The following is a 26,268-nucleotide window of genomic DNA, read 5'->3' as shown; positions in this document are numbered from 1 at the left end:
GGTGATGTGAAAATGGTGATAATCATATGGTGTTATTGGTGATGTTAGTGAAGTGAAAAATGGTGATAATCATATAGTGTTAATAGTGATGTTGGTGATGTGAAAAATGATGATAATCATATAGTGTTAATAGTGATGTGAAAATGGTGATAATCATATAGTGTTAATAGTGATGTTGGTGAAGTGAAAAATGGTGATAATCAAAAAGTGATATTGGTGATGTGAACAATTGTGATAATAATATAGTGTTAATAGTGGTATTAGTGATGTGAAAATGGTGATAATCATATGGTGTTAATGGTGATGTTGGTGATGTGAAAATGGTGATAATCATATAGTGTTAATGGTGATGTTGGTGATGTGAAAATGGTGATAATCATATAGTGTTAATAGTGATATGAAAATGGTGATAATCATATAGTGTTAATAGTGATGTTGGTGATGTGAAAAATGATGATAATCATATAGTGTTAATAGTGATGTGAAAAATGATGATAATCATATAGTGATAATGGTGATGTGAAAAATGATGATAATCATATAGTGATAATGGTGATGTGAAAAATGATGATAATCATATAGTGATAATGGTGATGTGAAAAATGATGATAATCATATAGTGTTAATGGTGATGTGAAATGGTGATAATCATATAGTGTTAATGGTGATGCAAATATGGTGATAATAATATAGTGATAATGGTGATGTAAAAATGGTGATAATCATATAGTGATAATGGTGATGTGAAAAATGGTGATGTTGGTGATGTGAAAATGGTGATAATCATATAGTGATATTAATGGAGAAAAAGGTGATACAGATGTTGAAGGTGAAGGTGATTATCAAAACAACTACAACATGTAGTTGATAATGAGAAAGAAGTCATTGAAGAAGATGGTGAAGATGCAGACCATTACAGAACAAACTAACTTTCTTTCTACTCCTGCCTGCGGAATCTCCTTCTTAATTCACACGGTAAGTCTTTTCCTCCTGGATACACACACACACACACACACACACACACATTCGCGCATACGTACACTCGTACGTCTAAAATAATAATGAGACGTCATAGCGTGGTGACGTGAACTATGTCTCGTGACGTCACGGCGCAGCATCCCCCGTGCAGTGGGAAGAGGAGCCTCCTGCACGAGGACAGGTAAAGCTGATAAAACATTTCTATCAGCTGTCGATCCGCCGCTAATCCATGATCGGGCGAGTGAGGAGAGAGGAAAGCGGAAGATTTCATCTCTGGCCTTGAGTTGGAGTGAGAGGAGGAGGGGCCTGACAGGGAGGGGCGAGGGAGCGCGTTCTCATCTCCATCTGTACTTTGTGCCGCGATGTTTGGTTATTTTATGGATAGTGGACGTCCTGAGCACGCGTGTGTGTGTGAGGCTATAGGAGTGTGTGAGGCTACAGGAGTGTGTGGTGCTACAGGAGTGTGTGATGCTGCAGGAGTGATGCTGCAGGAGTGTGTGAAAACTGCATGAGTGTGCAATACTGCAGGAGTGTGTGAAGCTGCATGAGTGTGCAATGCTGTTCGGATGTGTGATGTTTAAAAGTGTGTGTGTTAGAGCAGAAGTGTGTTGTTACTGAAAATGTGTTTCTGGAGTGATTGTTGTGGCTGAAGTGTGTGTACCTGAAGAGTGGTGTGTGTGTGTGTGTGTTTTGCTGCAGGACATTGAGTGACTGCAGGAGTGGGTCTGTGTGAAGCTGTAAGAGTGTGTTTTAATACAGTGTACAGAAATGTTTGTAACTGCAGGACTTTGTGTGTGTTAAAGGACTGTGTATTGCTGCTGAAGTGTGTGTTTTTTCTTAATTGTGTGTTACTGAAGTGTGTGTTTCTGTAGAGGTGTGTGTTGCTGCAGGGCTGTGTGTGTGTTAAAGGACTGTGTATTGCTGCTGAAGTGTGTGTTGTTGCTTAATTGTTTGTTATTGGATAAGTGTGTGTTTTTGTTGAGGTGTGTGTTGCTGCAGGGCTGTGTGTGTGTTGCAGCTAGATTATGTGTTACAGTGTGTTGTTACAGGACTTTATTTTGTTGCTGAGTGTGTGTTTGTTTTTGGGGGGTTACGACGATGAAGGAAACTAATCTACATCTGAACTTGATGTTGCAGGGGAATCACCATGATGGCAGAACCAGGTGACGCTCCGGTGACTGCACAGCCAGTGGAGGACTCGTATAATCCCACAGACGAGCACCTCACACCTCAGAGGGTAAACAATGGCATCATGTTCACACAACAGCTTGTCAATGTGATGTCGCTTGTCTTCTCAGGGGGGCGGAGCAACACCGTTATTGACCGAAGACTCTTTAAGTCATTTCTCGTTGAGTAGCCGAAACACGTACTCGCCCACCGGAACCCGACGCAACTTCAGAACCATGATCGTGAAGGTCACGCTGCTGGACGGCTCCTTGTTCTCCTGCACTGTGGAGGTGAGACGGGTGAGAGGAAGTCATGAACACTGGATACAACTTTTGATGTCGGCAGAAACGTGTACGAGGTCAGCTGCTGTTCGACAAGGTGTGCGAACATGTCAACCTGCTGGAGAGAGACTACTTTGCCTTGTCTTTCCTGGATGCTGATAATATCAAGGTACCTGTCCTCCCGTCTCTCTCTATATGTCTTTCCATGTCTCACTTATCTTCTGTCTTCAGAACTGGCTGGATCCGGGAAAAGAGATGAAAAAGCAAGTCAGAGGTCAGTGTGAGGTCACTCTTTGTGGGCGGGGCTCTGCGGCTGACCACCCTGCTTCTTTTGCTTCTCAGGTGTTCCCTGGAACTTCAACTTTAACGTCAAGTTTTACCCTCCTGAGCCGTCCCGTCTCACAGAGGACATCACAAGGTAGTACGAATAGACGTCTACACCAGTGATTTTATCCCCTTTGAGTCATTCAAGCTTTTCTGTTTCACACACTCACAGGTACTTCCTGTGTCTTCAGCTGAGACAGGATATTGTTTCTGGACGTCTACCTTGTTCACCAGCAACATTGACTCTTCTGGGGTCTTACACCATCCAGTCAGAGCTGGGAGACTGTGACCTAGGTATGACCGTCTGTGAGACCCCTGTCTCCCTCTGCTTAACCAGTCCTGTCTTCTGCAGATGGTTGCGGCTGCGAGAACATCTCTGAGCTCAGTTTGGCTCCAAATCAGACAAAAGACATGGAGAAAAAGATTTGTGATCTTCATAAAACACACAGGTGACTTTTTTCTTTTACCTTTAAAAATGTTTTGCGGCATTTCCTGACTGATTTGGCTCAGGTGTGGTGTCGATGTAAGCGATTGAACTGACCTGCTGTGGAAGGTTCCAGGCACCAGCGATGTTACTAGTCTTCTGGCCAAAGACAAGTTAGTCCTTGAGTGACTCAGAACATATGGTGTGTTCTGAGCATTCTGAGGCTGGAGATGTGATAAAGATGATTTCAATGAAACATGGAAACACATTTATTGTTCGATTAACCTACTTGCCATTTTAATTCAGCTGCAGGTTAATCAAGTTCGGACGTTATATCTTTGTAGACCAGCTCATTGTTTTTGAGTGTTGCCTTGTTCAATCTTCAAACAAAGGCTTGGATCCATGGCCTGCCAACACTTCTTTAACTTCTCAGACCTTTCCAACAGGTTATTTAATGGTATGATTTTTTTATTCAGATATTTTTGTCAGATCATCATGTTTTAATGGAAGATTATATCCAAATATCTATGTAAAGTTAGTGCTGGTGAGAACTTTTCAACGTTGTGAAGGTAGTCCCAATAGTCTTCATCTTGGGTTGCTGTAGACATTCACAAGTGGACTTGGTTTTGGTTGGATTTGGTCAGGCTCCTCCTTACATCAGTGATCTGATCCAGCCTTACACCCCAGCTCGGGCTCTGAGGTCTGTGGATCAGAATCTACTGATGGTTCCTCGCACACAGTTCAGGACCAGAGGAGAGAAATCCTTCCAGGCTGTTGCTCCTTTGGAATGAACTTCCTCTCCCTTTGCGTTTGATGGATCTACTGACTCCTTCAAGAAACATCTTAAGATATTTCTTTTTGTGCAGGCTTTTCCCTGATTTTCAGGGACTCCTTTGTTTGTCTCTTTGTTGTCTTGGCTATTTAGAGTTTTACAATTTGAAGGTATTTTTAACTGTGTATTGCTTTTGATTGTTCAAGGGCCTTGTGACCCTGGTCTAGAAAGGCGCTTTACAAGTTGTGTCACAGACTGTTACTTACTTACTTCTGCTGTGGATCTGAATTCACTTAAGTTAGTAACAGGAAACAGTCCTATATAATGTAACTTTGTTATGAAATGACATGTGTGCTCATGTGTATCTGTATGTTTGTGTAGGGGGATGACTCCTTCTAACGCAGAGATGAACTTCCTCAACATAGTAAAAAAACTTTCCATGTACGGCGTTGATCTTCATAATGTGAAGGTATTATTTTTCTGTTTTATTCTTAGTTTCCCATGAGTGTGTTTAATTGGTTCTAAGGTTTCTATGTCGTGTGTGTGTGTGTGTGTGTAGGATTCAGAGGGCGTGGACATGATGCTTGGTGTGTGCAATAGCGGCCTGCAGATCTACAGAGACAGACTTAGGATCAACAGATTCTCCTGGTCAAAGATCTTAAAACTTTCCTACAAAAGAAACAATTTCTACATCAAGATCCAACCAGGAGAGGTATGTGATCAATGTACACACACGCACATTCACACACACTCATACACACACGCACATGCACAGAGAAACTCATTTTCTGTCCTCTGTAGTTTGAGCAGTTTGTTTCCACAATCGGTTTCAAACTGCAGAATCATCGAGCAGCAAAGAGACTATGGAAAGTTTGCGTGGAGCATCACTCTTTCTTCAGGTCAGTGTGTGTGACTCGGTATGCCTGGTTGTCCGAGTGGATCTTAAAGCGAGTGAACTGGACTGTGTAGAGTTCTAGGAAGACTTTTAACCTCTCAACTGAGATGTTCACTCAGTTCCAAGAGGGTTGCTGACTCTCAGTGTCCAGTGAGGTGTGACCATCACATGATGTGAAGTCATCATGAAGATGGCTTCTTTAACGCCTCTTTCAAACCACCTTTCCTCTCTAGCCAGCACCTGTTCGTGACTGTTCCTGCCCCTAGCAGGATATATACTGGCTCCTAACTCCAGCTCACTTGGAACTGAGAAAACCACTCGGATGAGATGTGAAACGTCCTAGAACTCTACACAATTCAGTTGATTCGCTTTGGAACCTCTTGGATAACCATGGCCTGGATGAATGAGACCCTACATGTGTTTTGAATTATATAATCTCTTGTTCTCAGGTTGCTGTCCCCGGAAGAGACCCCAAAACGTTTTTTGTCTCTCGGGTCCAAGTTTCGGTTCAGCGGCCGCACTCAGATTCAGAGTCGCCGAGCCAGTGCTCAGATAGCTAGACCTGCTCCTCATTTCTATCGAAGCATCAGCAAAAGGAACCTAAGTCGCAGCCTAGATGGCGGTATGGCTCAGTCACACACTACCCTAAACAGTCCGCAGACCAGCGTTGGAGCCGGTCAAACACTGACATCCAAAGTTCATGATTGTGCGTTTTTAGATCTGGGTGCAGGACTGTATGCAGCATCCAAGGCAATCGCCACAAGTGACCTCTTCAGCAGCAGAATACTGGAGGGCAATATGGAGGAGGAGTTCCAGATGATGGAGACGGTTCAGGTGTTGGAGGAGGTGCAGGTGTTGGAGGAGGTCCAAGTATTGGAGGGGGCCCAGGAGTTGCAGGTGATGCAGGAGGATCAGGTGATGAAGGAGTTCCAGAAGTTGGAGGAGGTGCAGGTGTTGCAGGAGGCGCGAATGATGGAGGAGGACCAGGAGCTGGAGGAGTTGGAGGAGTTGCAGGTGATGGATCAAATCCAAATATTGGAGGGAGACCTGTGGGGTGAAGTGGAGGTCTGTAAAGAGGAGAAAAACACTCCTGAAAGTCCCCAAAGTCCACAGAAAGCGGACACAAAGGTAAGAAGTGGATTGATATTTGGAGCTCCAGGAGGACACGGAGAAAAGCTCACAACTACAGTTTGTGAAGATGACTAGACCTGTGAAATAACTTCTCATTCTTGTCCAGACTGAGATAAGCGACCCAGCAGAGGAGGATCTAAGCAACACAGAGGTATCAATTCCCATTGTGCACAAAAATCTATGGACTCACCCGATATTTGAATATCTGCAGGTGACACTGGGCAGCCCAGAGGATGCTCAGAATCCTTTGACAACCATCAGTGAACTCCGACGCTGCTTCCTGGAAGGAGATGGACAACTGACAGAAGACGCACTGACTGAGTGGGATCGACGGCTGGCCCTAAGAAGAGCAGAAGACTCTCCGATGATCGAACCTCTGGAACCAGATGAGGTAGGATCCTTGTTCAGAAGTCAAGCATGTATAAAGAGGAAGTTTGCCTGAGCTTCCTTCCACCTGACCATCTTCCTGTCACATAACTAGGAACAGTTGTTAACGCACCAGCAGGAGGACGTGCCTCAAAGTATCTCTGGCCCAGATGAGTCAGACAGTGGTGACGATGATAATAACGTAGCCAGCGATGTTAGCAGCGAGGTGAGCAGCCAGGCCAGCGATGATGTCATCAGTGTGTTGGCCAAGGAAGTGGTGGACAATGTTGCTGACGCTGTGGCCAGTGAGTTTGGCAATTCTTTGGAAAACCCAGTTAACCTGGACGCCTCAACTGAGTCCCAGCCCTGTGTGGTACGGGGCCTGTCACCAGCGCTACACTCGCTTATCCTTCGTGATGGAAACGAGAACCCCGAAGACTTGCAACAAAAATCTGATGAACACCAGATGGTCTTTGGCTCCTCAGTTTTGATGCATCATCACCAGATAACTGAAGACGGGGATGATGGGACACCTCGGCAAAAGGTTCAGACACCACCCCTTTGTTGACCCAGTCAGTACTCTCTGTCCCGTTTGAACCAGAGCTATAAAACCTTCCACCCATGTCCCGAAGACCTCCAAGTCAAACCCACCCCATGTATTTTACCAACATTGATGTTCTATGTCTCTCCTTCAGGTGACCCTGGATGCTCCCACCATGAGGAAGTCAACATCAGGGGTGAGGATGTGATTGATTCTGGGTAGAATATAATACAAATACACAGAATGTTGTGGTTCTGTGACCACAGTGAGTGCACTGAAGCTCAGTTCTTTCTGGTGTTAAATTAAATGAATCAAAGGAGGGGGAATCACAGTCTCTCTTGCTTGAACTGTTTGTTTATTTTACTTTAATCTCAAATAGAGCTGGTGTTCTTCTACACAAGTTATACTGTTAACCCTTCTGTTAGCTCTGGGTCAAGGTGACACGAAGACCTCCACCACTAGTGCATATGTATTTCTGGGAGTCAGGGAGGTCGTTCACCTTGACCCAGAGGCAACACAAGGGTTTAGAGACTTGGATTACAACGTGTAAGAACATCTGTTCATTCAGGAAAATTTGTTTTTTAAAATGAACAAAAGGATCATGGGATTGATATGGTAAAATACAACCGCTGCAGACTTCATGAAAGGTCATCTACTGCATTTACATCTAATCCTAAATGATGAGAAAGTTTGTGTTTTGCTGTCAGGGTGAGCGACAGGCAGTACAAAGACTCGTAGAGTTATAGAAGTTTGTTTTTTCAAGGCATCAGTCAAGTTCTTATAGTCTAACTGCAGCAGTTGGCATCACCAGCATGACATGGTACATTTCAGACCGAAAAGTCTGGCTTTATTGAACTCAAGTCATTTGGAAGATGGACCAGTATAACCGTGGCTCCTCCTTTTTCGAGAGAAGATAGTTGAGGTGGCTTGGGCGCCTTTTTCAAATGACACCTGGATGTCTTCCTCTGGAGTGGTTTTAGGCATGTCCAGCCTAAAAGGAGGCCTTGGGGCAGATCCAAGACATGTGGGAAAGACGGTCTGCTGTTAGGTCTGGAAAAATGTTTAGTTCCCCCAGAAGAGGTGGAAGAGGTTTCTGAGAAGGGAAACTTTTTTTTGCCCTCTTAGCTCTGGCTGCTGCCCTGACTCCCCATCCTCATACCTGACTGATAAGTAAGTAAGTACATAAGTAATAGTAATTTGTAAAGCGCCTTTCTAGACCAGGGTCAAAAAGCGCTTTAACAATCAAAAACAATACACAGTTAAAATATATACTTTAAAAGGCCTAAACACAAAGGACAAACACAGGAGTTCCAGAAAATCAAGGAAAAGCAAAAATAAGAATGTCTTAAGATGCTTCTTGAAGGAGTCAGTAGATCCATCAAACACAGAGGGAGAGGAAGATCGTTCCAAAGCTTAGGAGCAACAGCCTGGAAGGATTTGTCTCGTCTGGTCCGGAAGTGTGTGCGTGGAACCATCAGTATATATTGATCCACAGACCTAAAAGCCTGAGCTGGAGTTAAGGCCGAAAGTAAGCAGGAGAAGATGGACAGATATTTGAATCTCTTTGTGGTCATTGTAGTAAATGTATTCTATTTTATAGTGGAAGTGAGACAAATAATTGATGGGTTGTTGTTTTTTATCTAAATTTCCTGCTTAACCATCAAATGAGTTGGACTTAATGTTGAGCCGAGCTTTCCGTGGTGGTTTAAATTCACGTGTCCCCTCCTCACAACCACCTTGACATGGCTGTGTGTGTTTCTGAGTGGTGAGCTCTGTAGAGCACACTTATCGACCGCATCACTGTGTACTTTTGTTTGTGCACTTGCTGAAGTGTGTACGTTACAACTGCTGTGTGTTTCTCATCTTGTTGTTGTTGGTCTCTGTGTGTCACTAGAGTTCCAAAGCACCGCCAGAGACGCGGGTCGAGAAGAGAATCGTGATCTCAGGAGCCAGTGGACAGGTACTAGACTTGGTATTTTGCAAGAGTTCAGATTTAGTTCTAACCTGAAAATCTGCTTCTCTTACAGGACTGAGCCTTCAAACCCAAGACGGCGAACACAATACCAACTCTTTTTTTTACTGTCCAAAATATTATGCCTAGTCCTTTGTCCACACACAATGCAACAGTTGAAAACCATGTGCACAGTATTATTATACCAGCCCTTGCTTCCTTCCCTGGTTTCTTATTAATGACTGAGTTGGATCTATTTACTAGATTAAATACAATAAAACACAAGTTCATTGCATCCATTTCTTTTATTTGACACTCTAAACACATTTTTTTGTTCATCATCAGGCAGCAGGACACGAGTTAGCAACCACCCCTAGTTGATGGTGAGCAGAGGAAAGGTCCAGAATTGTGCTTAGATGAGGTTTGATGAGCTGGATGTTCCTGAGACAACCTTTGAATCTGGACCGCGTTGACAGGCAATTCTGCTTGACACCGTCTGATGGATAGACACACAGAAATGTTAAGCACTGCGCTGCCTTCATCATCAGTTAATGTTAAGGACGCTTTCTCACCTGGAAACCCTCCCAGAAAGACAGGGTTGTTAGTTTCGGCTGAGGTGGATTGTGGGTATGGGTTGGGGACAGTATACGTCTGTCCATCTACTTCAAGTGTGAAAGCGTGTTTGGTTTTTCTGGCCAGCAGGTGGTGCCAGAGGCCATCACAGAGCATCTGTCCAACAGAACGCAGAGAAACTCTTCCCGCGCCATTATTTACGTTGAACACAACCTGAGGACAAGAAAAGTTAGTGAGGCGGAAGAATCGGTCGGATAAAAGACACATGATGATCATTTGACACACACCTGTCCATCGATCATCTCAAGCCCAACAGCGTCGACTTTCGCACTGCTGATTCCCACCAACGTTCCCACTGGTCTGCTGGTTCTGAAGTCCAGAGACATGGTCATGTCCGAGCCCACCTTGAACCCATCCCTCACTGAAAACATAGGAGAAGTTAAGGAGCTGCCACAGGATGGATTTTTACAGGTGATCGTTTGTCACTCACTGAGGGCGGCAAATCCACTGCCATTGAAATAACTTCCAGTTTGCACAAGGGTGAAACAGGAAGTGATGTCATGTTGTGATGCTGGTCTGGACAAATCCAGACTGGCGCCGTTCAGCCGGACGGACTGGATACACCCGGGAAAGCTGCTGCTCACCTGTGAAACAAACAGTGAGTTTCACGTTTCACATCCTTCTGTTTCTGTGTTTGTCTCTGTGTGTCTGTACATCGATTCTCTTGCTGGTGTGTGTCGGTGGAATTCCTCCCAGGTACAACTTGCTCTCAACATCTAGTTGGTTTCCTTTCAGAGAGGCTGTTGTTGGATCTGAACCATCAACAGACAAGGAAAGTGATCGTCCGCTCAGCTCTGCTTTCACCTGACAAACACAAAGGCAGAGGGTCATTGATCGATGAACCACCTACGTCCTTAAACTTGGATGTTAACTCACGTTGTGCCAGTGTCCGTCGTTAACCTGAACGGGTGAGGTCACTGCGGTGGGACCTCTGCCCAAGTCCACTGAAACCAGCAGGTTTCCTGCCTTCAGATTCAGAAGGAAGTGGTCCATGTGGTTTGCGTCAGAGAGCAGCAGCACAAGACCATCCTTGGACAGTGTTCTGATGGACACCTGCAGAGACACACTGGGAGACACGTATTTTTAGCTTTAGTCAAAGGCTGTGAGACTGAAACAATCGTCACTCACCTCTTCCGCACCAGGCTGGGCCTGATGATGAACGTCATGTGACTGTGTTTGGATGAGCCAAAGAACGCTGCTGATTGGAGGACAGTCGGCTCTCCGTCCGGGCCACACTAGTGTGATAACACATGATTGAGGACAAGCAATGACAAAAGTGGCTCAAGAGTATGCGTCACTCACAGTCAGGCGTCTAGGGGTGGGTAAGCGCCGAAGAGTGGGAGGAGCCGCAGACAAAGCCGCGGAGTCAGCAGTAGGTTCTATGTGCTGGTCCTCAGGAAGTACTGAGTCCCTGTCCTGTTCCTCTAGAAGACATTTGTCCATCTCCACACCTTCGTACCGAACAGCCTCAGACAGGTCCAGAAGCCTGTGGGTTCCATACAACGTAAGACGAGAAGGACAGACTGGATTATATTTGAGTCCCAAACTTACTGTCCGTTCATGGCCACATGTTGGATGCAACCTATGAATGTCCTTGATATTTTCTGCAACTCAACTGGGAGACGAGAGTCTCCTGCCGGCAGCCCACCGATAAAGAGTGTTGATGGAGAGAAATGAGGGAGTCCTGGAGGAAGGGCCAAAGACTGGATGTGTCCCTCGTCTACATGCACGGTCAAAGACCTGAGTTGGACAGAAAAGTTAAGTAGGAGAACACACACTCGGAGGAGATTTCCGACACCTACTTTTTGTGGATTTTGATGATCACAGAGTGTTTTTGGCCATCAGCACATGACCCGTTGTTTAGAATCACTCTGACATTGTGACGAGTCGAGCGTCCCACTTCCCCGATCTGGGCCTCCAGAGATCCAGAGACCAGAGAGATGGACAGAAAATGCTGCACAGAACCAAAACCACCAGCGTTTACAAAGAAACCCCCAACACAAGCGTGCACACTCACACACATCCACATTCACACACACAAAAAGAAGGTACACTCGTAAACACTATCACACACACACACACACACACACACACACACACGAATACACACAGGCACAAACCTGTTTGGCATTATGGACTTCACTGAAGGCGGCCAGCATGATTCCTGACTGGTTTTTGGAGGAGAAGGAGAACAGAAGCTCCATCTCTGGACCGACAGGACGAAGTGCTGTCTGGACATAACCTCCTTTGAACACAGATATGCTCCTCACCGCCTGGCAAGAGGATGCTTTGGGTTACAGATCTTCCAAAAGTAAGTGATTTGTTGTGCACAGTAGCTCACCTCAAGCACGCAGCCCTTTCTGACACCATAGGAGTCTTTCAAGAGGTCAAAGTTGGACCGAGCTATCTCCACATTCTTGATGCATCCAATATATGACCTTGAGATAACTTGTCGCCTGCAGGCAGAATAAAAACTGTCAGTCAAAAATAATCCTTCTTGGTGTCTTGGTTTGAACGCAACACTCTTCAAGCTCACCTGATGGGTCTGTTGGCTGGGAGACCACCGATGTATATAGGGTCTCGATCAGAACGGTTCAGGTCAGAGGATGTTCCTGGAGATTCTGCTTCAAGCACCTCTTTCTCTGATGACTGATCGGCTGCCATGATTGACAGGTAACCTGGAAGAGCGAGTCAACACAAATTCAAGTTGGATTCAATTTCATAGAGAGTTTCAAATGATAACAAAGTTATCACAAGACAGTTTCAGATTAAACAACACTATATAGTAGAAAAGAAAAACACAAGACATTGAAACACAAAGAGCAACAGTGGCGAGGAAAACGCTCTTTTTAACAGAGAAATATCAAGAACGACCAGATAGTGGAGAGACACAGGGATGGAGAGAGAAGGAAACAGGGACAAGGAAATAAAAGAGAACAGTGTTCTGTAATAAACTCCAGCACCTTTTCGTTTGCTCCTCTGCAGTGTTATTTTGTGCCAAACACCAGTGTTGTACTTCTTGTTGGAGGTCAGAACCAGAGGCCCAGATCCCAAGTCGAAGGTCAAGCGCACAGAACCGTACACCAGCTCGATAGACAAGTAGTCTCGCTGTGATCAATGGAAAATATGACATTTCATTTCTTGAAAACTGTTGTAAACTGTTGTCTAAGTTGAAAGTAAATGGTTCTTACAGTGTTGTTGGATGCGAGGTACAGCAGCAATCCACCAGGAGACAGTGTTTTAAACAACAGCACAATGGATGTCGATGTTGATCGAAGAGGTTTCCGGACCAAAGAAAATCCTGAACCATCAAAGTTGAATGCAGTTTCTTCTCCTTGAGGACTGTGACACACAAATGAAAACAAAGACATGAGGGCTTGCCGACCTGGGTTTTCCTCGGTGGTTGAGAGTGAACCACAAAACCCTGACATTTTAAACTGTCATGCTCACGACTGTACCTGCTAAAGCAGCCTCCACATTCTCCTTCTCTGTCCTTGTAGTTCCAAAGTCCAACGTTTTTCTCATTGAGTAGAACTTCACTCAGACAGCCCTTAAAGGTGACAGCATGCAGCCCTGCTGGCCTCTAATCGCACAAATACACACTAAGTTAACATTTATTGATCTTTGAAAAACCAAACTCTCTCACGTTCACCTGCAGCTGAGAGGTCAGTCCTCCGATGGAAACAAGGCTGCTGTTGTCAATGTCCAGAACTCTGTCGGGTCCTGGAGACGTAGCTTTGACTGTCTGGGGAGATTCTGGTGAGTCCGGCTGGTAGACTGACAGGGATCCAAGCGCACCGAACCTGCCAACATAATCATCATCATCATCATTATCTTCATTACAAGTGAACTGGGATGTTTCATTTTTTGACTCCTTACCTCGTGGCATTGATTCTAGTCCATCTATTGTTGGTGATGTCCAGTCCAGGAAACTCCAGTCTTTTGCTGCCGGAACCCACATCCCACACCAGAGCGACTCTCCCGCCACGCATCTCCACAGCCATGAAGTCCACCTAGATCGAAATCCCATTTCAACGTCACACATTACACATCAAACCTGGTTATGAGGGTCACAACAGATACAATATTACTGCAACCCACTCATGCACACACACAGTTTCTGAGTTTGACTGAAAAAGGTTAAATCTATAATGATAACAATAATTATTATTATAATAAAACATTTTTTATTATCATTTAATGCTCTATGAAAGTATCACAAAACAATACAATATCTATATTTGATGATGGCCAGATTTCTCATGAAGAAAGTAAAACATTTTAAATATAAATTAGAAATGGATGACTCCTAACAGTGTGATAAGTAATTACATCATGATATGGTCAATTCACATTATTTCTCATTTAGAAAAGATTCAGCTGCTAGAGACTAGTGATGTTCTGATGAAGCTTCATGAAGCAGTGTCATTATTTCCAGAGTCCACTAGATGGCGGTCTCTGCACTATTTTCCTTGATTTGCTGTCCTTGAACTGTTCTAATAAAACATTACATCATTTTTAAACTTATGGCGCCACCTACTGACCTCTAAACAACATGACACCACGAATTTGAATGTTGTCTAAAATATAATTATTTCAGAAGGATTTCACAGACACAATGCAAGGTGTGCGTCACATTTGTTACACAGCCACAGGCCATACTTGATAGTGTACCTTGGTCTTGCTCCCCAGGTAGAAGAGCAGGTTGTCTGGACTGGAGGTCTTCAGTGTTAACATCAGAGTGTTGAAGTTACTGGACTCGATCTGAGGTTTGTAGGTTCTCACGCAGTTTCTGTCCACTTGCACGGCCACCTTAATCTGATGAGAGACTCAGTATTACCACTGTGTATGTCTTTGTCTCTGTCTGTGTGTGTGAATGTTGGACATTACAGAGGCAGCTTGTCTTCGCGCCTGATCGATCAGCTCCCGGATGTCGGACAGGTTCCTGCCGAGAGTTTCCCCGAGAATGCTCAGTGGCTTGATCCTTCCCACCAGACTAACTGTACGGAGCTCCGCCTCCTCCAGCTTCTGCTGCACCTGATCGGCTGAGCAAACATCCATTTAAATTGAAGTTCAGCTGAATTTTTAAAATCTTCTCTTTTACCTGTTGTGTGTGTTTGGCTCATCAGCACTTTGGTCTCGTCGACAGATGTGTTTGTGTTTCTCACCACGACTGAAGAATCTTCTAAATGTTGTTGTAATGTGCTGATTCGCTCCAGAGCCATCTGCAGACTGGAGTGAGCAGCTGCGACTCTGAACTCTGTCTTCTCCACTAGAGTACCTGGAGAAACATTTTTGAATGAGAAATTGGTGTCAAAGGGAAAACATTTGTTACAACTTACTGGTTGACATGTCCTGGAGGGACTGGTTGAGGAGCAGACTGGTGTTTGAGACACGGTCGCTGAGAGACCACAGTCTGCTGGACAGTGTGGAGACACTGAGCTGCAAGTCTGGAGGACAATGTAGAGGTTGGCAGCTAACAGTCCCAGACACAAATGCACATGTGCACAAACACACTCACCTGACAATGTTTTGTTGAGATGGAAACTTTTATCTAACAAGACAGTGCTATCGTTGAATGTAGTTCCACCCCTCTCTGCGAGAGGATGGTGTGTTTGGACAACCTAAAACACAAAATAATAATCATGAATGAACACATAGATCAAACACTACAGACCATCACAAGACCAGCACGCACCCCACGGTGAGCAGCTTCGGCAGAGTTTTCGGCGATGACGGCAAATTCCTTGGCCTGGTCGACAACGTCCTTGACATCAGAACCCCCGCGGCCGAACAAGCTAGCGTTCCGAGAAATGTTCCAAACTGATGACAGAGAGCTGCGAAGAAAACCACACATGTTTTAATCCCCACAACAATCATGTACACAAGTTAATACACACCTGTGAGCAGAGTGGGCGTGGCTTTGAAGCAGGAGGGCAAAGTTCTCCGCCAGGTAAATCCTCTCCAGAGCATCAGTCCTTTTTAAACCCACTACAAGATGATCCACCTTCTGCCTCAACAGTGGTATGTACTGGTCCAGTTCACCAGACAGCATATCCAGGTGCTGCACACAAACACACACATTCACACACAGATCCAAACACAGCCACAAACACCGTTTTTCTTACCGAGCTACTGTTGTTCAAATCTTCAGACGACTCAATGGTGTCTGTGAGCAGAAGTTGACTTTCATCCATCACACCATCCACAGCATCACTCGCACTTCTGACCCGCTGCTGGAGTGGCTGACAAGTGCACAGAGAGGAAGTTACTACTAGCATTGTGTTTTTGTGCATGCAAGTGTGCATGTATGTGTATTCTTGCGTGTGTGCACACACCTGGTATTGGCTGATGCCTTTAAACATGGCCTTGAGCAGAGCCTGTGTGAGTGTGTTCTGCAGCTCAACATCCCGCAGGTGTGTGTTCATGTCTTGCAGTTTTTCCATGTGAAGGTTGACGACGGAGGAAGCCGAGTGAAGGCTCTGCTGCGATGACCGTCCTCTGGACGCCATGACCTGTTGCACTCTCAGCAGGACAGACGTGGAGAGGCTGTGGACACAAAGACGGATTACAGTTTGTGCTTTTGGATTCAAAACCTGCGATTTATCAACAGACTCTACACACACACTACCTATGTAGACAAACGTCTCTCTCATAGAGTAATATACACACCTCAGCTCGTCGTTAGCACTGATGTTTGCGCTTGTGAGGTCGATTCCGTTCATCATGTCCAACATGGAATCCACCTCTTCCAGTAGCAGGGCCTGATTGGCCAGATCGAATTCATCTTCGCTAGTCTGGTTCATATGAAGCGCTTCTGCCGCAAGCACTGAAGATTTTTGAGAACATGTTGATATAAGGTATTGTTCGGGTGATCTTAAGCGGACTTACGCTGGGCGTTGTCGTCCAAGTGTTTGATGCTGTCACACAGCTGAGTTCCCCGCCATATGCTGCTATTCACCGTCCTGCTCGCCGAGTCCACACCGCTGCTTAGACGTGTCACCTGAGAGGGCCAAGGTCTTAGTACTGTAGCTAGATTGTGTAACGACGCGTTCATGTCATGTCGGGTACCTGGTCCACCAATGCTTGCAGGTGAAAGGCCAGTTGATCAACAACTTCCTCGTCCCGGGACAGCTGGAGGGCAACCGAGCGGTTCCCCGATGACAGCTGTACACACACACAACACATGGGTCAACCTGGTATCACAAATCATGGAGGTAATGCTCAGTCATTGAAGGAGAACCTGAATGTCTCTTGTCCGGTTTTCCAACCGAATTAATTGATGATACGGCGCCAATATAATACGACCAGCGTGGGCTGATAGACGGTCCTGTTCCAAATCTTCTAGACTGTTCAGCAGGACTCCGGTACACTCGTCATCACACGCTGGAAGACGAGTACATGTGAGAAAAGGACAACAGGTGTGTTTGTGTTGTGATGTGTGTAGCACTCACACACACAGTCTTCTCCTTCTAAGACGTGTCGACTGTCACATTCGTCACAGTGTCGCCCCGTGACTCCCGGTTTACACTCGCACTGTCCGGTCAAGATGTCGCACAGAGAGTGCAGAGATCCCGACGGGCTGCAGCTGCAGGATGTACACACTCCGCCCTGCTTGGACGGGTCGCCGAAGTAACCAGCAGAACACCTGGAAGAGCAAAGTCTTCTGTTCATATCCTGCTGCTCTGGAGGATTAACAGAAACCATTTTTTCATTCACATCTCTCACCGTTCACAGTATCGGCCTTCGTATCCCACTTGACAGGCCGTGCACTGGAAATCACCAGGAGCTCCTTCAGTCACACAGGTGGGGCTGAAGCTATGGGTCCAGCCACACACACACACACACACACACACACACACAAAAGGTGTCAAACTATATTTATTCATAAAAGTTACAAACAATAAAAATGCTTAATCACCTGTTGTCCAGCAGGGGGCAGCGGCAGGGAGAACAGTCGGTGACGGCACCTTGAACGGTCCCATAATAGCCATCGACGCACAACTCACAGCTGCTTCCACTGGTGTGATGTTTACACCTCTGCACAAACAAGTAACCTGTTGTTTTTGGCACTGCAGCTGAGAACAGCGTTGTTGATGGATGTGTACCTCACACGCCCCCGTCTCCACGCAGCAGCTCCGACTGTGGTTGTTGCATCGACAGGGAACACACGGACGCACAAACAGTGACCTCTGAATGTGAGGCGCCAGCTCGGACTGCGGCTGTCTGAAGTAACCAGGTGCACACTCCTACATACACAAACAGATGTAACCATCTTTGCATGTACCAAAGATTCTCCCCCCGGCTGCTTGAGTACCTGACACGAGAGTCCGGCGTAACCATGTGGACACGCGCATGCCTCCAGCAGTCTGGCAGCTCCTGGGCTGACCTCTGACCCCTTCACTTCTTCATGTTCCACTGCGGTCTCCCAAGTGATGTTGGAAATCCTTTTTTCAAAATTGGCAATTTTGTTTATTGACTGCACAATTTAGAGGTGATTTCACCCTGTCTACCTTGTATGTGTTGTGTAGTGTTTTCAGACGCCTATTGTGTGTATTTGCTCTTCCGATCACTGCAGTCCCAGTGTGTGTCTGAATGTGTGTGTATGTACATGTGTGCATTTTCTGAATGTGTGTGCGTGCGTTTTAATATGGGTGTTTGAATTGTGTTTCTACCTGCTTTGCTGAAGTCGAGTTCCATAGGAAGCCTTGATGATAACATACTGGATGTTACCAAGGACAGACATGAAGTCTTTGTGGCTCACTGGCTTCTCTAAAACAGAGTTGAAGTACTTCCAGGTATGCTGCGACACACAAACACACAGGTCAAAATTCATCATGTTCTAATGTAACTAGTAATCTAGGTAGCTAGGCAGATAGATATGCGTTACCTCTGTCATCCTGATGTTATGCTGAGTCTTGATCCCATTTTCAGGGGCGACCACATCTGTGTATATAACCAACTTTCTTAAAGTCCCACCCTTAATCATAACTTGAGGCTCTTGATTGGTCAGTCCTGAACCATCCTCCGCATAGAACAAAGCGTCGTATGACAGTAGACCGCCATATGACAGCAGCTGTTGGGGGTGGATACCATAACAAAAAAAATGGATCAACAATGGCTAATTCATCAATCAAGATATAGAGTTGAGCACAAATATGGATAAAGCAGACAGTCGGATGCACACTGACTCTGTTTTGACTCAAATTTACCTGGTTGCCTTCAAAAGTGCGAGGCAGTCTCCAGTAGAGGGGGCCATGGATGCTTGTGTTCACCTGTCGGGTGTCAAGCAGTACAGAGTCCCACTGCTTGTAGACACCGGAGACGACGTCCTGCAGGTTGGACTGCTGGACCAGTGAGATGTGAGGATGATTTGGATGAATCTGTGAAGACAAGAAATCACACGAATAAATCACAGCAACAGTTCTGTGACACAAACCTTGAGTTAATTGAGTAACATTAAGTTGTTCCACCTCAAACCAAGCACTGACCTTAGCTCTGACAAGGCCGCCATGTTCGTCACACTCATCACTGACTCCAGAACAGAAACACTGAGAGCAGCCAGATGGATTCTCATCCGACAGCCCAAATGAACCATCAATACACTCCTCACAGTGACGACCCGATACACTCTCCTGGAAATGAAAGGCACAAGAATTTGATTCAAATCTCGTTTAAATGTAATTGAACCTTCTTACCTTGCACACACACTCTCCAGTTTCAAGACAGTCACACTTTCCAAGTGTGGAGTTGCAGAAAGAAGACAATGTTCCTGCTACATCACAATCACACACTTTGCATGATGGGTAACCATAGTACCCAGTAGCACATTGATCACAGTGGCGCCCGGTGAATCCTTCTCTGCATTGACACTGGCCGTCTGACAGGTTACATTGGTGAGCAGAGCTTCCTTCTTCACTGCAGCTGCACGGCTGAGACAACACAAGACAGACGGTGAACAACGGAGTGAGCGAAAGGTAGCGATTGCTGGCCTACCTTGCAGCCTCTGACTGGGTCGTGACCCCAATGATTTTTCTCACATGTGTCACAGGTGGGGCCCTCGGTGTGAGCGGGGCAAATACACTCTCCAGTCTGAGGGTGGCAATTTCCTCTTGTGTGCTCACAGTTGCATGCTGGAAAAAAGACGCCGTCTGAGCGAAACTCATCGAGAGGACAGAATGAGTTGACAATGTGTTGCCTACCTGTGCAGATGCCGGCGTGGAAGCTGTGGTAGCCACGCCCGCAGCGGTCACACTTGTCCCCATCGATACCCTGCTTACACTCACAGCGCCCGTCATTGTCGCACAATCCAGATAATGAACCAGCCTGGTGGCAGTCACAGGCCAGACAGTGTCCTTTGCTGTGTAGTCCGAAGAAGCCAGCCTGTGCAAGAGGAAGATGCTCTGCGGTGAGTTGTACGAGCTACAGCAGGTCTGGACCAGGTCAGATGAACTTACCTCGCAGTGGTTACAGGTACGTCCTGTTACATGTTCATGACACAAGCACTGGCCTGAACTGACATCACACTGTCTGGAGATCGAGCCCACCTCTGAACAGTAACACTCTGTGGAGAAGAGTGACATAAGAGTGACTCAAACGTTTAGGGTTCTAGTGACAGCACTTGTCGTCTCTCACTCTCAGAACAAGGTCCTAAGAGACTTTTATTTGAATCTTGATATAGAATATTGTACAAGCAATCTTGTGAAAACAATGCTTGTTTTTAATTGTCACTGTGAACCCTGAGCCAATCATATGACATAGGGCATGACATAATCCGGATAAACATTCCTTTGAGCGTGTAGGTACGTGTGTCTTACCAGTGCAGTTCTTGGCATACACTGCGTCACCATAGTAACCAGCTTCACAGCCCTCACAGTGTGAACCAGCAGTGTTGCCATGACACAGCAGACATTCTCCAGTGATGTCATCACAGTGTCCGTCCTCGTCCACATTCACGTTCCCGCTACATTCACATCGGACACAGGAGCCTCCTTCCACCCCTGGACTGCCGTAGTAACCGTTGGAGCATCTAAAAAAAAACAGCGGGGAATTAAGCAAAGCCCACAACTCCTTGTCGCCAATCCCTCTCACCTTTCACAGTTGTTGCCGGTGTAACCCTCTTGGCACTTGTCGCACAAGACTTGACCAGACTCTGCCAACATGCAGGTGGGGCTGAAACTAAACAAACCATAAGGATCTGACTCATGATTTACAATGATTTTTGTTCACAAGAGTCACAAACCTGTTCGAAGCCATGGTCAAAGGACATGGGCAACGCTGGCAGGCATCAGGTGATCCGTCGGTGGCATCGCCATAGTAACCAGGTGAGCACTGGTCACAGTGTGCACCCGTGGTGTTGTGTGAACAGTCCTTAAAGCAGAAGTCAAGTCAAGTATAAGAGTATAAGAATAATCAAAACCCCAGAAACATAATCCAGGAAACAGTTTCTCCAGCATGTCCAGGAGGCTCTAAGTCCTACTTTCAAGGTCAGTTAAAATGTTTTTCTTTCACCACAGATTTGGATGGAACCAGGCTTAAGAAAAAGCGTCAACACTTGACCTTCAAAATGGCAAAGTTTGGATCATTTCACATCATTCTACCTACCAAACAAACTCCATTAGTGTCACACTGGGTGGCGTGGTCGTTACATTCACACTGAAGACAGTTCCCTCCAAATAAAACTCCTCCTACGCGGTAAAAGCCTGAAAGACAAGTCTGAAACAAAAAGAGGTGCCGACGTGTGGATTAGTCTTAAGAGGATTGGCTGGTCAGAAAAGTAAAACCATGGTAGGATCCTGCTACCTCACAAGATGTGCCACTGTAACCCGGTGGGCATTCACATCTTTCCACGGCAGCTGCAAGGACCTCAGATGAAAATCCAGAAGCCGCTGTATCCAGAGAGACTGAACTGAGTCTGTGGAAAAGACAAAGAGAGTCAGTGCCGGTCGAGCCACCATATTGTTCGCATTATTGTTCTCACCGTATCTGATCCTCTACAGAGGAGTTCAGGTGAAGCCGGATCTCTACAGATGTCACATCAACCAGCAACATCAGTAGATCGTCGCGGCTCAGTTTCACTCTCGTTTGTTCATCAACAAAGTTATGCGGCACCCATGTGACGGAAAAGGCTTGTTCTGCCAGTGGAGCTAGGCGGACAGCTCCAGCAGATGACACAAGAGCTCTTTGGCTGTTGCCCTGGAAACGGTCGACAGATCAGCCATTTGTTAAGCTGTAACAAAATAACTTCAAGTCACCTCTATGATCAGGTCTGTGTCTCCGAGAAGCGTCTTGTCTACATTGCCCAGCTCGGTGTCGTACACCAATGACCAATTCAGGAAACCTCCATAGGAGATAAGCTGAACACAGGGAGACAGAAATTTCATTAAACTACAGAAGCTAAACGTGGTTGGTCATCTGGCCGATAGAAACACCTTGTTTCCTAGAAAGCTTTTAGGAGCCATCCATCGTAGCACGTCCTGGTGCTCAAATCTGGAAGAACTGCTGAAGGTATCCGTGAGCTCATTATGGAGGAGGTTCAGGTCCCGCTCAGATGAGTAAGCTGGTTGCAGCGAAGCATTTGCGTGGACCAACTTCACAGAGACAAATATTTTTAATAAACTATTGCATAAAAACATAGAATCTGCTTGTGTTTGCGTGTCACCTGAGTCATGGACCAGCTGGAGCTCTCGCACACGTCAGACACACCGAAGCAGAAGCAGTGAGTGCAGCCTGCAGGGTGACTCGCTTGCAGGTTGTAGAAGCCTGGTTTGCAGATGTCACAGTACGCGCCCATCACATTGTCCTGGTGAAGAGAGCACATTCAAGCTCACACGGATGAAGTGAGAGACACTTGAAGCAGTCGAGAGGTTTACCTTGCAGATGCATTCACTGCATGGATCCGTGTTGATGCTGCCGGCCAGCTCACACTCACACTGAACACAGTCAGGAAAGTCTCTGTATCCGAAGTCACAGCGGTCACACTTGAGACCAGCGAACCCCGTCCTACACACACACTGACCAGCGGCAAGACCTGTGTGACACGGACATTATTTTCAATCCTTTTCAGAAAATACAAAATCCTTCAATCAATACCTGGTTGTGAATCATCTTTACTGCAAACTGGAGACACAGATCCTCTGAGATCACAGTTACACTCCACACACGGAAAGTCTGAATAAGGAGACACCTGAGGAAACACACAAACTCGGTCAAGTCCATCCTCACATCATAAAGGTTCAGATTCACTTCCAGATTGATGGGTAACTCTGTGAATGTGTGAATGGTTGTATGTCTTTGTGTGGGTGTTCACGCCTCTCGCCTTGTAAGTGCATAAGTGGCAGATAATGAATGAATAATAAATATATTTATAATAGAAATATAAAACCCAGTGGACAAATAAATTGGAGACAAAAGCGGGAAAGAAGATTGTTGGAGACTTGTTGTCTGACTTGAATACAAAACATCGTCCTGCTTGATAGCTGAGTTGTTCCCAAACCTGACAGCTGGGCTTGCTCTGTGGAAATCCCTGCAGGAGAAGGTTGTACTGATAACCATGCAGCATCCATGCAGGAGAGATAAGCGCTAGTGTTGGACTTCAAAAGTCAAATGTCAGTGTGACTGATCATGGCATGCTGGCTTATCATTATTGCTGCTTCTTTTGTTGTGTCTGCACGGTTCCTACTACCAAGAAAAATAATCACGTGTGAACAGATGAGAAACCAGATCACTTGTTGAAAAGGTTTTGCAAAGTGCATTACTCTGTGGTCTCGTATCAAGATAAGGACATGAAACAGAGTCATCTGTTTGTCTGGCCATGGTCCTTCAAATTCCACAACATTAACACCAGACTCTTTGTTTTGATTTGTTTTGTTTGATGTGCCTGCAGTTTTTCAGCCCTCTATAAGTGAAGTTACGAAAGTGATCTGAAATATTTTAACAGTTTTTAACAGTTCGTGCTTACTTTCTGTTACTCATTGTTATTTTATTATTTGTTCAATCTTTGTATTCCTTTTATTGCACATTTTCCTCGGGATAAAGTCGTCCCTGATGGAAGCCACACAAGTGTTCTCTGTGGTACAATTCAGACATTGGAACTAATAAATGGATTTTCATGACGAATGAAAAGAGTTGTAACCGTACCTGTGCTGGTCGGAAGAATCCATCGACACAGGTCTCACAGTTGATCCCTGCTGTTTTTTGTTGACAGTTCACGCAGACGCCGCCGCCCAGGTAAACAGAATGAATGTTGATACTCAGACCGAGATCTGCCACTGTTTGGTTGTAGACGCAGTCTGGTGTTTTGTTGTGGCAGTTACACTCTGATGCGGAGAGAAAGACAAATAGTTGAAATAGCTTCATTCACACTTTCGGTCAATGACCTTTAGCCCGTACTTTCACAGGTGTTTCCTTCTGAGATGGTTCCTGGTTGCCATGGCAGCTGATTGTAACCAGGACAACACCGGTTACAGCTCTCCCCACATGTGTTGTGCTCACAAACACATTGCAGCTTCTACAAAGATCACATGTTAGGGCCTCCACACTTCAATTCTTTTTAGATTGTGCACCGTACATTACCTTGGTAACCAGGTCCAAGGGGCAACTCTGAGCATGACCGTAACAAATGCACATCCCTCCGACCGATATATCTTTTATAGAGTAGTAGTACTAAACAGAGACAGAATTAGCCAAGATGTCCACTTGAATAAGCTCATTGGTGTCGTTCTTACCCGTCTGGTCACGATGGGATCAACATCACGCGGGTCGTTGACGCTCAGAGTCATCAGGTCCGCGTTGAGGGTTCTGATGCGCTGCAGTTGTAATCTGATGTATCGAGCTGAGCCAAAGTCCAGGAGGTCTGAGGTCAGGTCGTCAGCACCAGGTCTACCATTAATGAGCGAAGTGTGAATCTACCAAAGACAGAAACAGTTTGTTTGAGCACTAACATGACCTGAGACAAAGTCACAACAGTTGAATATGTAGCCAACCACAGAACTTGACTGCTGGACTCACCTCTCCGTGCTCCAGAGGGTTCAGTCTCGAGTAGTATGAGGTGCAGATCACCTCAGTGTCACTCTTGTAAGTTGGGGGCCCTAGTCTAGGTGTCATGTTGTAACGGGAAAGACACTCAGAGTTGCTCAGGGCATAAAACTGCCAGGGGTAGAAGTTCACACCGTCTGTAGATCGTTCTAGGATCCAGTTCCCTGAAGGTCACATCAGAGATGGAATCATGAGACTGAAGGAGCCTCGTAGAGCAGGAGGTGGATCTTACCTGGTCGAGGAGAATTGGCAGCTTTGATGATGATGTAAGCTACCTGGAAGATCTAGTTCACACAGGAATCACAGATGACAAGTGTGAGGGCATGTGTCTCCATTGTGCAAGTGTGTCAGTGTGTCACCTGTTTGAGGTCCAGTGTGATGGTGACCGAGTGAAACTGTCGCCCGTTCTTGATACTCGGGCTCTGCCACCAACGATTAGTTCCATCAATGGCATTTGTGATTGGATGGCGTTCTGGAAAAAAAAGACTTTAAGACTAATTCCTCAAATAACCTTTTTATTCTGCTGCTCTGTCCTATCATGAGGTATTTAGATGTAGGGTTTGTCACATAGCGCCCCCTACTGCATGATTAGATTGCAACGATGTCATTACAGAGATGATTGATAACCAGACCTTTCATCAGGACAGAGTTGCCATCACATTTGGGACAGTGAGGGTTCTTGATGAGTCGTCCGGGAACGTGTTCCACCAGCTTGCAGTAAACCTCTGGTTGTGGATCTCCACATGTGGCATTGCTGCTGATGTCAGCGGTGGTCGCCAAATTAAAGATGGCAGGAAACAGACCTGCAGACGACACGATTGTTCATTCCCAAGCTAGTAACTCCTCGCTCTCACCGTCATCATTATCACAGTCATTGATAATATTATCAGAAACTTCCATTGATCGGCTCACAGTGGCCTGCAAACACAAATTAAATGACTGTTTTGTGTGGCCAGGTGAAGTGGTGTGAAAGAATTTGGGTGGTCTCTGTCTCTCACACACACACAAACATCCAGACACACGTTTACAAGTGGGGGTTGAGTGTGGAGGTAGATCCGCAGACTGTGTCATTGTTGACCTAATTATCACACAGTCACAATCATGGGTGAAGACAATTTACAGCTCAAGGCCACAGACTCCGGACCCCTGCTGCCCCACACCCTCGTCTACTCTCACCTCCTTTCACCAAATTTCATCACGCCAACAATCTGCTGACGCCTCTGAAAGGCAATGTAATTATTTTATATTAATTCAGTTAAAAAAGCGAAATAAACCTAAATAGATTCTCTTTAATCTTCCGGGACACCTGGAGACAAATGGAGACAGAAATGCTTCTGCTGCCTTCATCTGAAGGTCACAACGTCCTGAAGCTCAAACATGAACTTTCTCACACTAACTATCAGCATCACAGAAGTTACTCCTTGGAGAAAATACAGTTTACAATCGGATTAAAAACAACTTAGAACCAAGTTTGAGCCGCTCGATGTTGAAGAGACTTATTATTGGAGAAGTAGGAACATTTAAAAGAACATTAAGGTGGAATGTAAAAACATGAGACCAAACTATCTTATTAACAGTTAGTATGAATGTTTCAAAAAAGTAAAATTTACCTCTATGCTGTGCTGTGGTCAGCTCCATCATCATCATCATCATCATCACCAACACCCCTGTTTTCCTCATCTTCCAGAATAACCTCATCATCTCCAGTGTTAGGACTTCAGTGAATAAGCTTCCTGAGTTTTGTCATCAGGCTGAAGTTGTCGCAGAAT

General features: G+C 45.6%; 2 protein-coding genes across 2 annotated transcripts; one reads left to right on the top strand and one right to left on the bottom strand.

Annotated features, from left to right (window-relative positions):
• The first annotated feature begins 1,091 nt into the window (after positions 1-1,091).
• Positions 1,092-9,125, top strand: LOC148082163 (uncharacterized). Its single transcript, XM_087790186.1, has 19 exons — positions 1,092-1,159; positions 2,116-2,215; positions 2,277-2,435; positions 2,491-2,595; positions 2,658-2,700; positions 2,769-2,844; positions 2,923-3,044; positions 3,103-3,199; positions 4,328-4,415; positions 4,506-4,658; positions 4,748-4,845; positions 5,291-5,463; positions 5,560-5,969; positions 6,079-6,123; positions 6,184-6,363; positions 6,454-6,882; positions 7,034-7,075; positions 8,774-8,839; positions 8,907-9,125. Exons 1-19 carry the CDS (start codon positions 1,092-1,094, stop codon positions 8,910-8,912), a joined length of 2,460 nt encoding a protein of 819 aa, XP_087646312.1. The 3' UTR covers positions 8,913-9,125.
• Positions 9,126-9,171: 46 nt separating this feature from the next.
• On the bottom strand, positions 9,172-26,179 carry lama1 (laminin, alpha 1). The gene is made up of 64 exons (XM_087789272.1): positions 26,110-26,179; positions 25,132-25,302; positions 24,859-24,971; positions 24,732-24,783; positions 24,473-24,663; positions 24,190-24,369; positions 24,038-24,127; positions 23,855-23,972; positions 23,603-23,781; positions 22,556-22,649; positions 22,336-22,493; positions 22,125-22,265; positions 21,895-22,053; positions 21,718-21,819; positions 21,444-21,658; positions 21,266-21,377; positions 21,068-21,178; positions 20,706-20,833; positions 20,555-20,641; positions 20,281-20,492; positions 19,921-20,027; positions 19,666-19,846; positions 19,460-19,596; positions 19,162-19,395; positions 18,955-19,098; positions 18,676-18,846; positions 18,354-18,539; positions 18,139-18,266; positions 17,781-17,910; positions 17,572-17,712; positions 17,385-17,503; positions 17,192-17,281; positions 16,918-17,111; positions 16,707-16,849; positions 16,535-16,630; positions 16,355-16,466; positions 16,136-16,292; positions 15,802-16,012; positions 15,592-15,708; positions 15,364-15,527; positions 15,162-15,300; positions 14,985-15,087; positions 14,806-14,913; positions 14,568-14,744; positions 14,354-14,508; positions 14,138-14,281; positions 13,343-13,476; positions 13,116-13,266; positions 12,922-13,046; positions 12,655-12,805; positions 12,427-12,571; positions 12,000-12,141; positions 11,805-11,919; positions 11,584-11,736; positions 11,266-11,417; positions 11,015-11,203; positions 10,766-10,949; positions 10,592-10,698; positions 10,340-10,529; positions 10,118-10,267; positions 9,894-10,047; positions 9,691-9,824; positions 9,403-9,616; positions 9,172-9,326 (listed from the first exon to the last, which is right to left on the bottom strand). The coding sequence occupies exons 1-64, from the start codon at positions 26,177-26,179 to the stop codon at positions 9,172-9,174; spliced, it is 9,216 nt and encodes a 3,071-aa protein (XP_087645398.1).
• Positions 26,180-26,268: the final 89 nt, after the last annotated feature.

The sequence above is a fragment of the Callionymus lyra genome, chromosome 4, assembly GCF_982586985.1.
Source record: "Callionymus lyra chromosome 4, fCalLyr1.hap1.1, whole genome shotgun sequence".
In the NCBI taxonomy this organism is placed as follows: Eukaryota; Metazoa; Chordata; class Actinopteri; order Syngnathiformes; family Callionymidae; genus Callionymus; species Callionymus lyra.
This window is presented reverse-complemented; position numbering and strand designations above follow the sequence as displayed.

What these genes read in the sequence shown, in the direction of transcription:
- lama1 (XM_087789272.1), bottom strand. Translation starts at nt 26,179, where the DNA reads ATGAGGAAAACAGGGGTGTTGGTGATGATGATGATGATGATGATGGAG. An exon ending in ACGCCGGACTCTCGTGTCAG is followed by an intron (nt 17,713 to 17,780) that starts GTACTCAAGCAG and finishes TTGTGTATGTAG; the next exon opens with GAGTGTGCACCTGGTTACTT. An exon ending in CTTTCTGGGAGGGTTTCCAG is followed by an intron (nt 9,327 to 9,402) that starts GTGAGAAAGCGT and finishes TCTATCCATCAG; the next exon opens with ACGGTGTCAAGCAGAATTGC.
- LOC148082163 (XM_087790186.1), top strand. Translation starts at nt 1,092, where the DNA reads ATGTCTCGTGACGTCACGGCGCAGCATCCCCCGTGCAGTGGGAAGAGG. An exon ending in CACAGAAAGCGGACACAAAG is followed by an intron (nt 5,970 to 6,078) that starts GTAAGAAGTGGA and finishes ATTCTTGTCCAG; the next exon opens with ACTGAGATAAGCGACCCAGC. An exon ending in AACCTCTGGAACCAGATGAG is followed by an intron (nt 6,364 to 6,453) that starts GTAGGATCCTTG and finishes TCACATAACTAG; the next exon opens with GAACAGTTGTTAACGCACCA.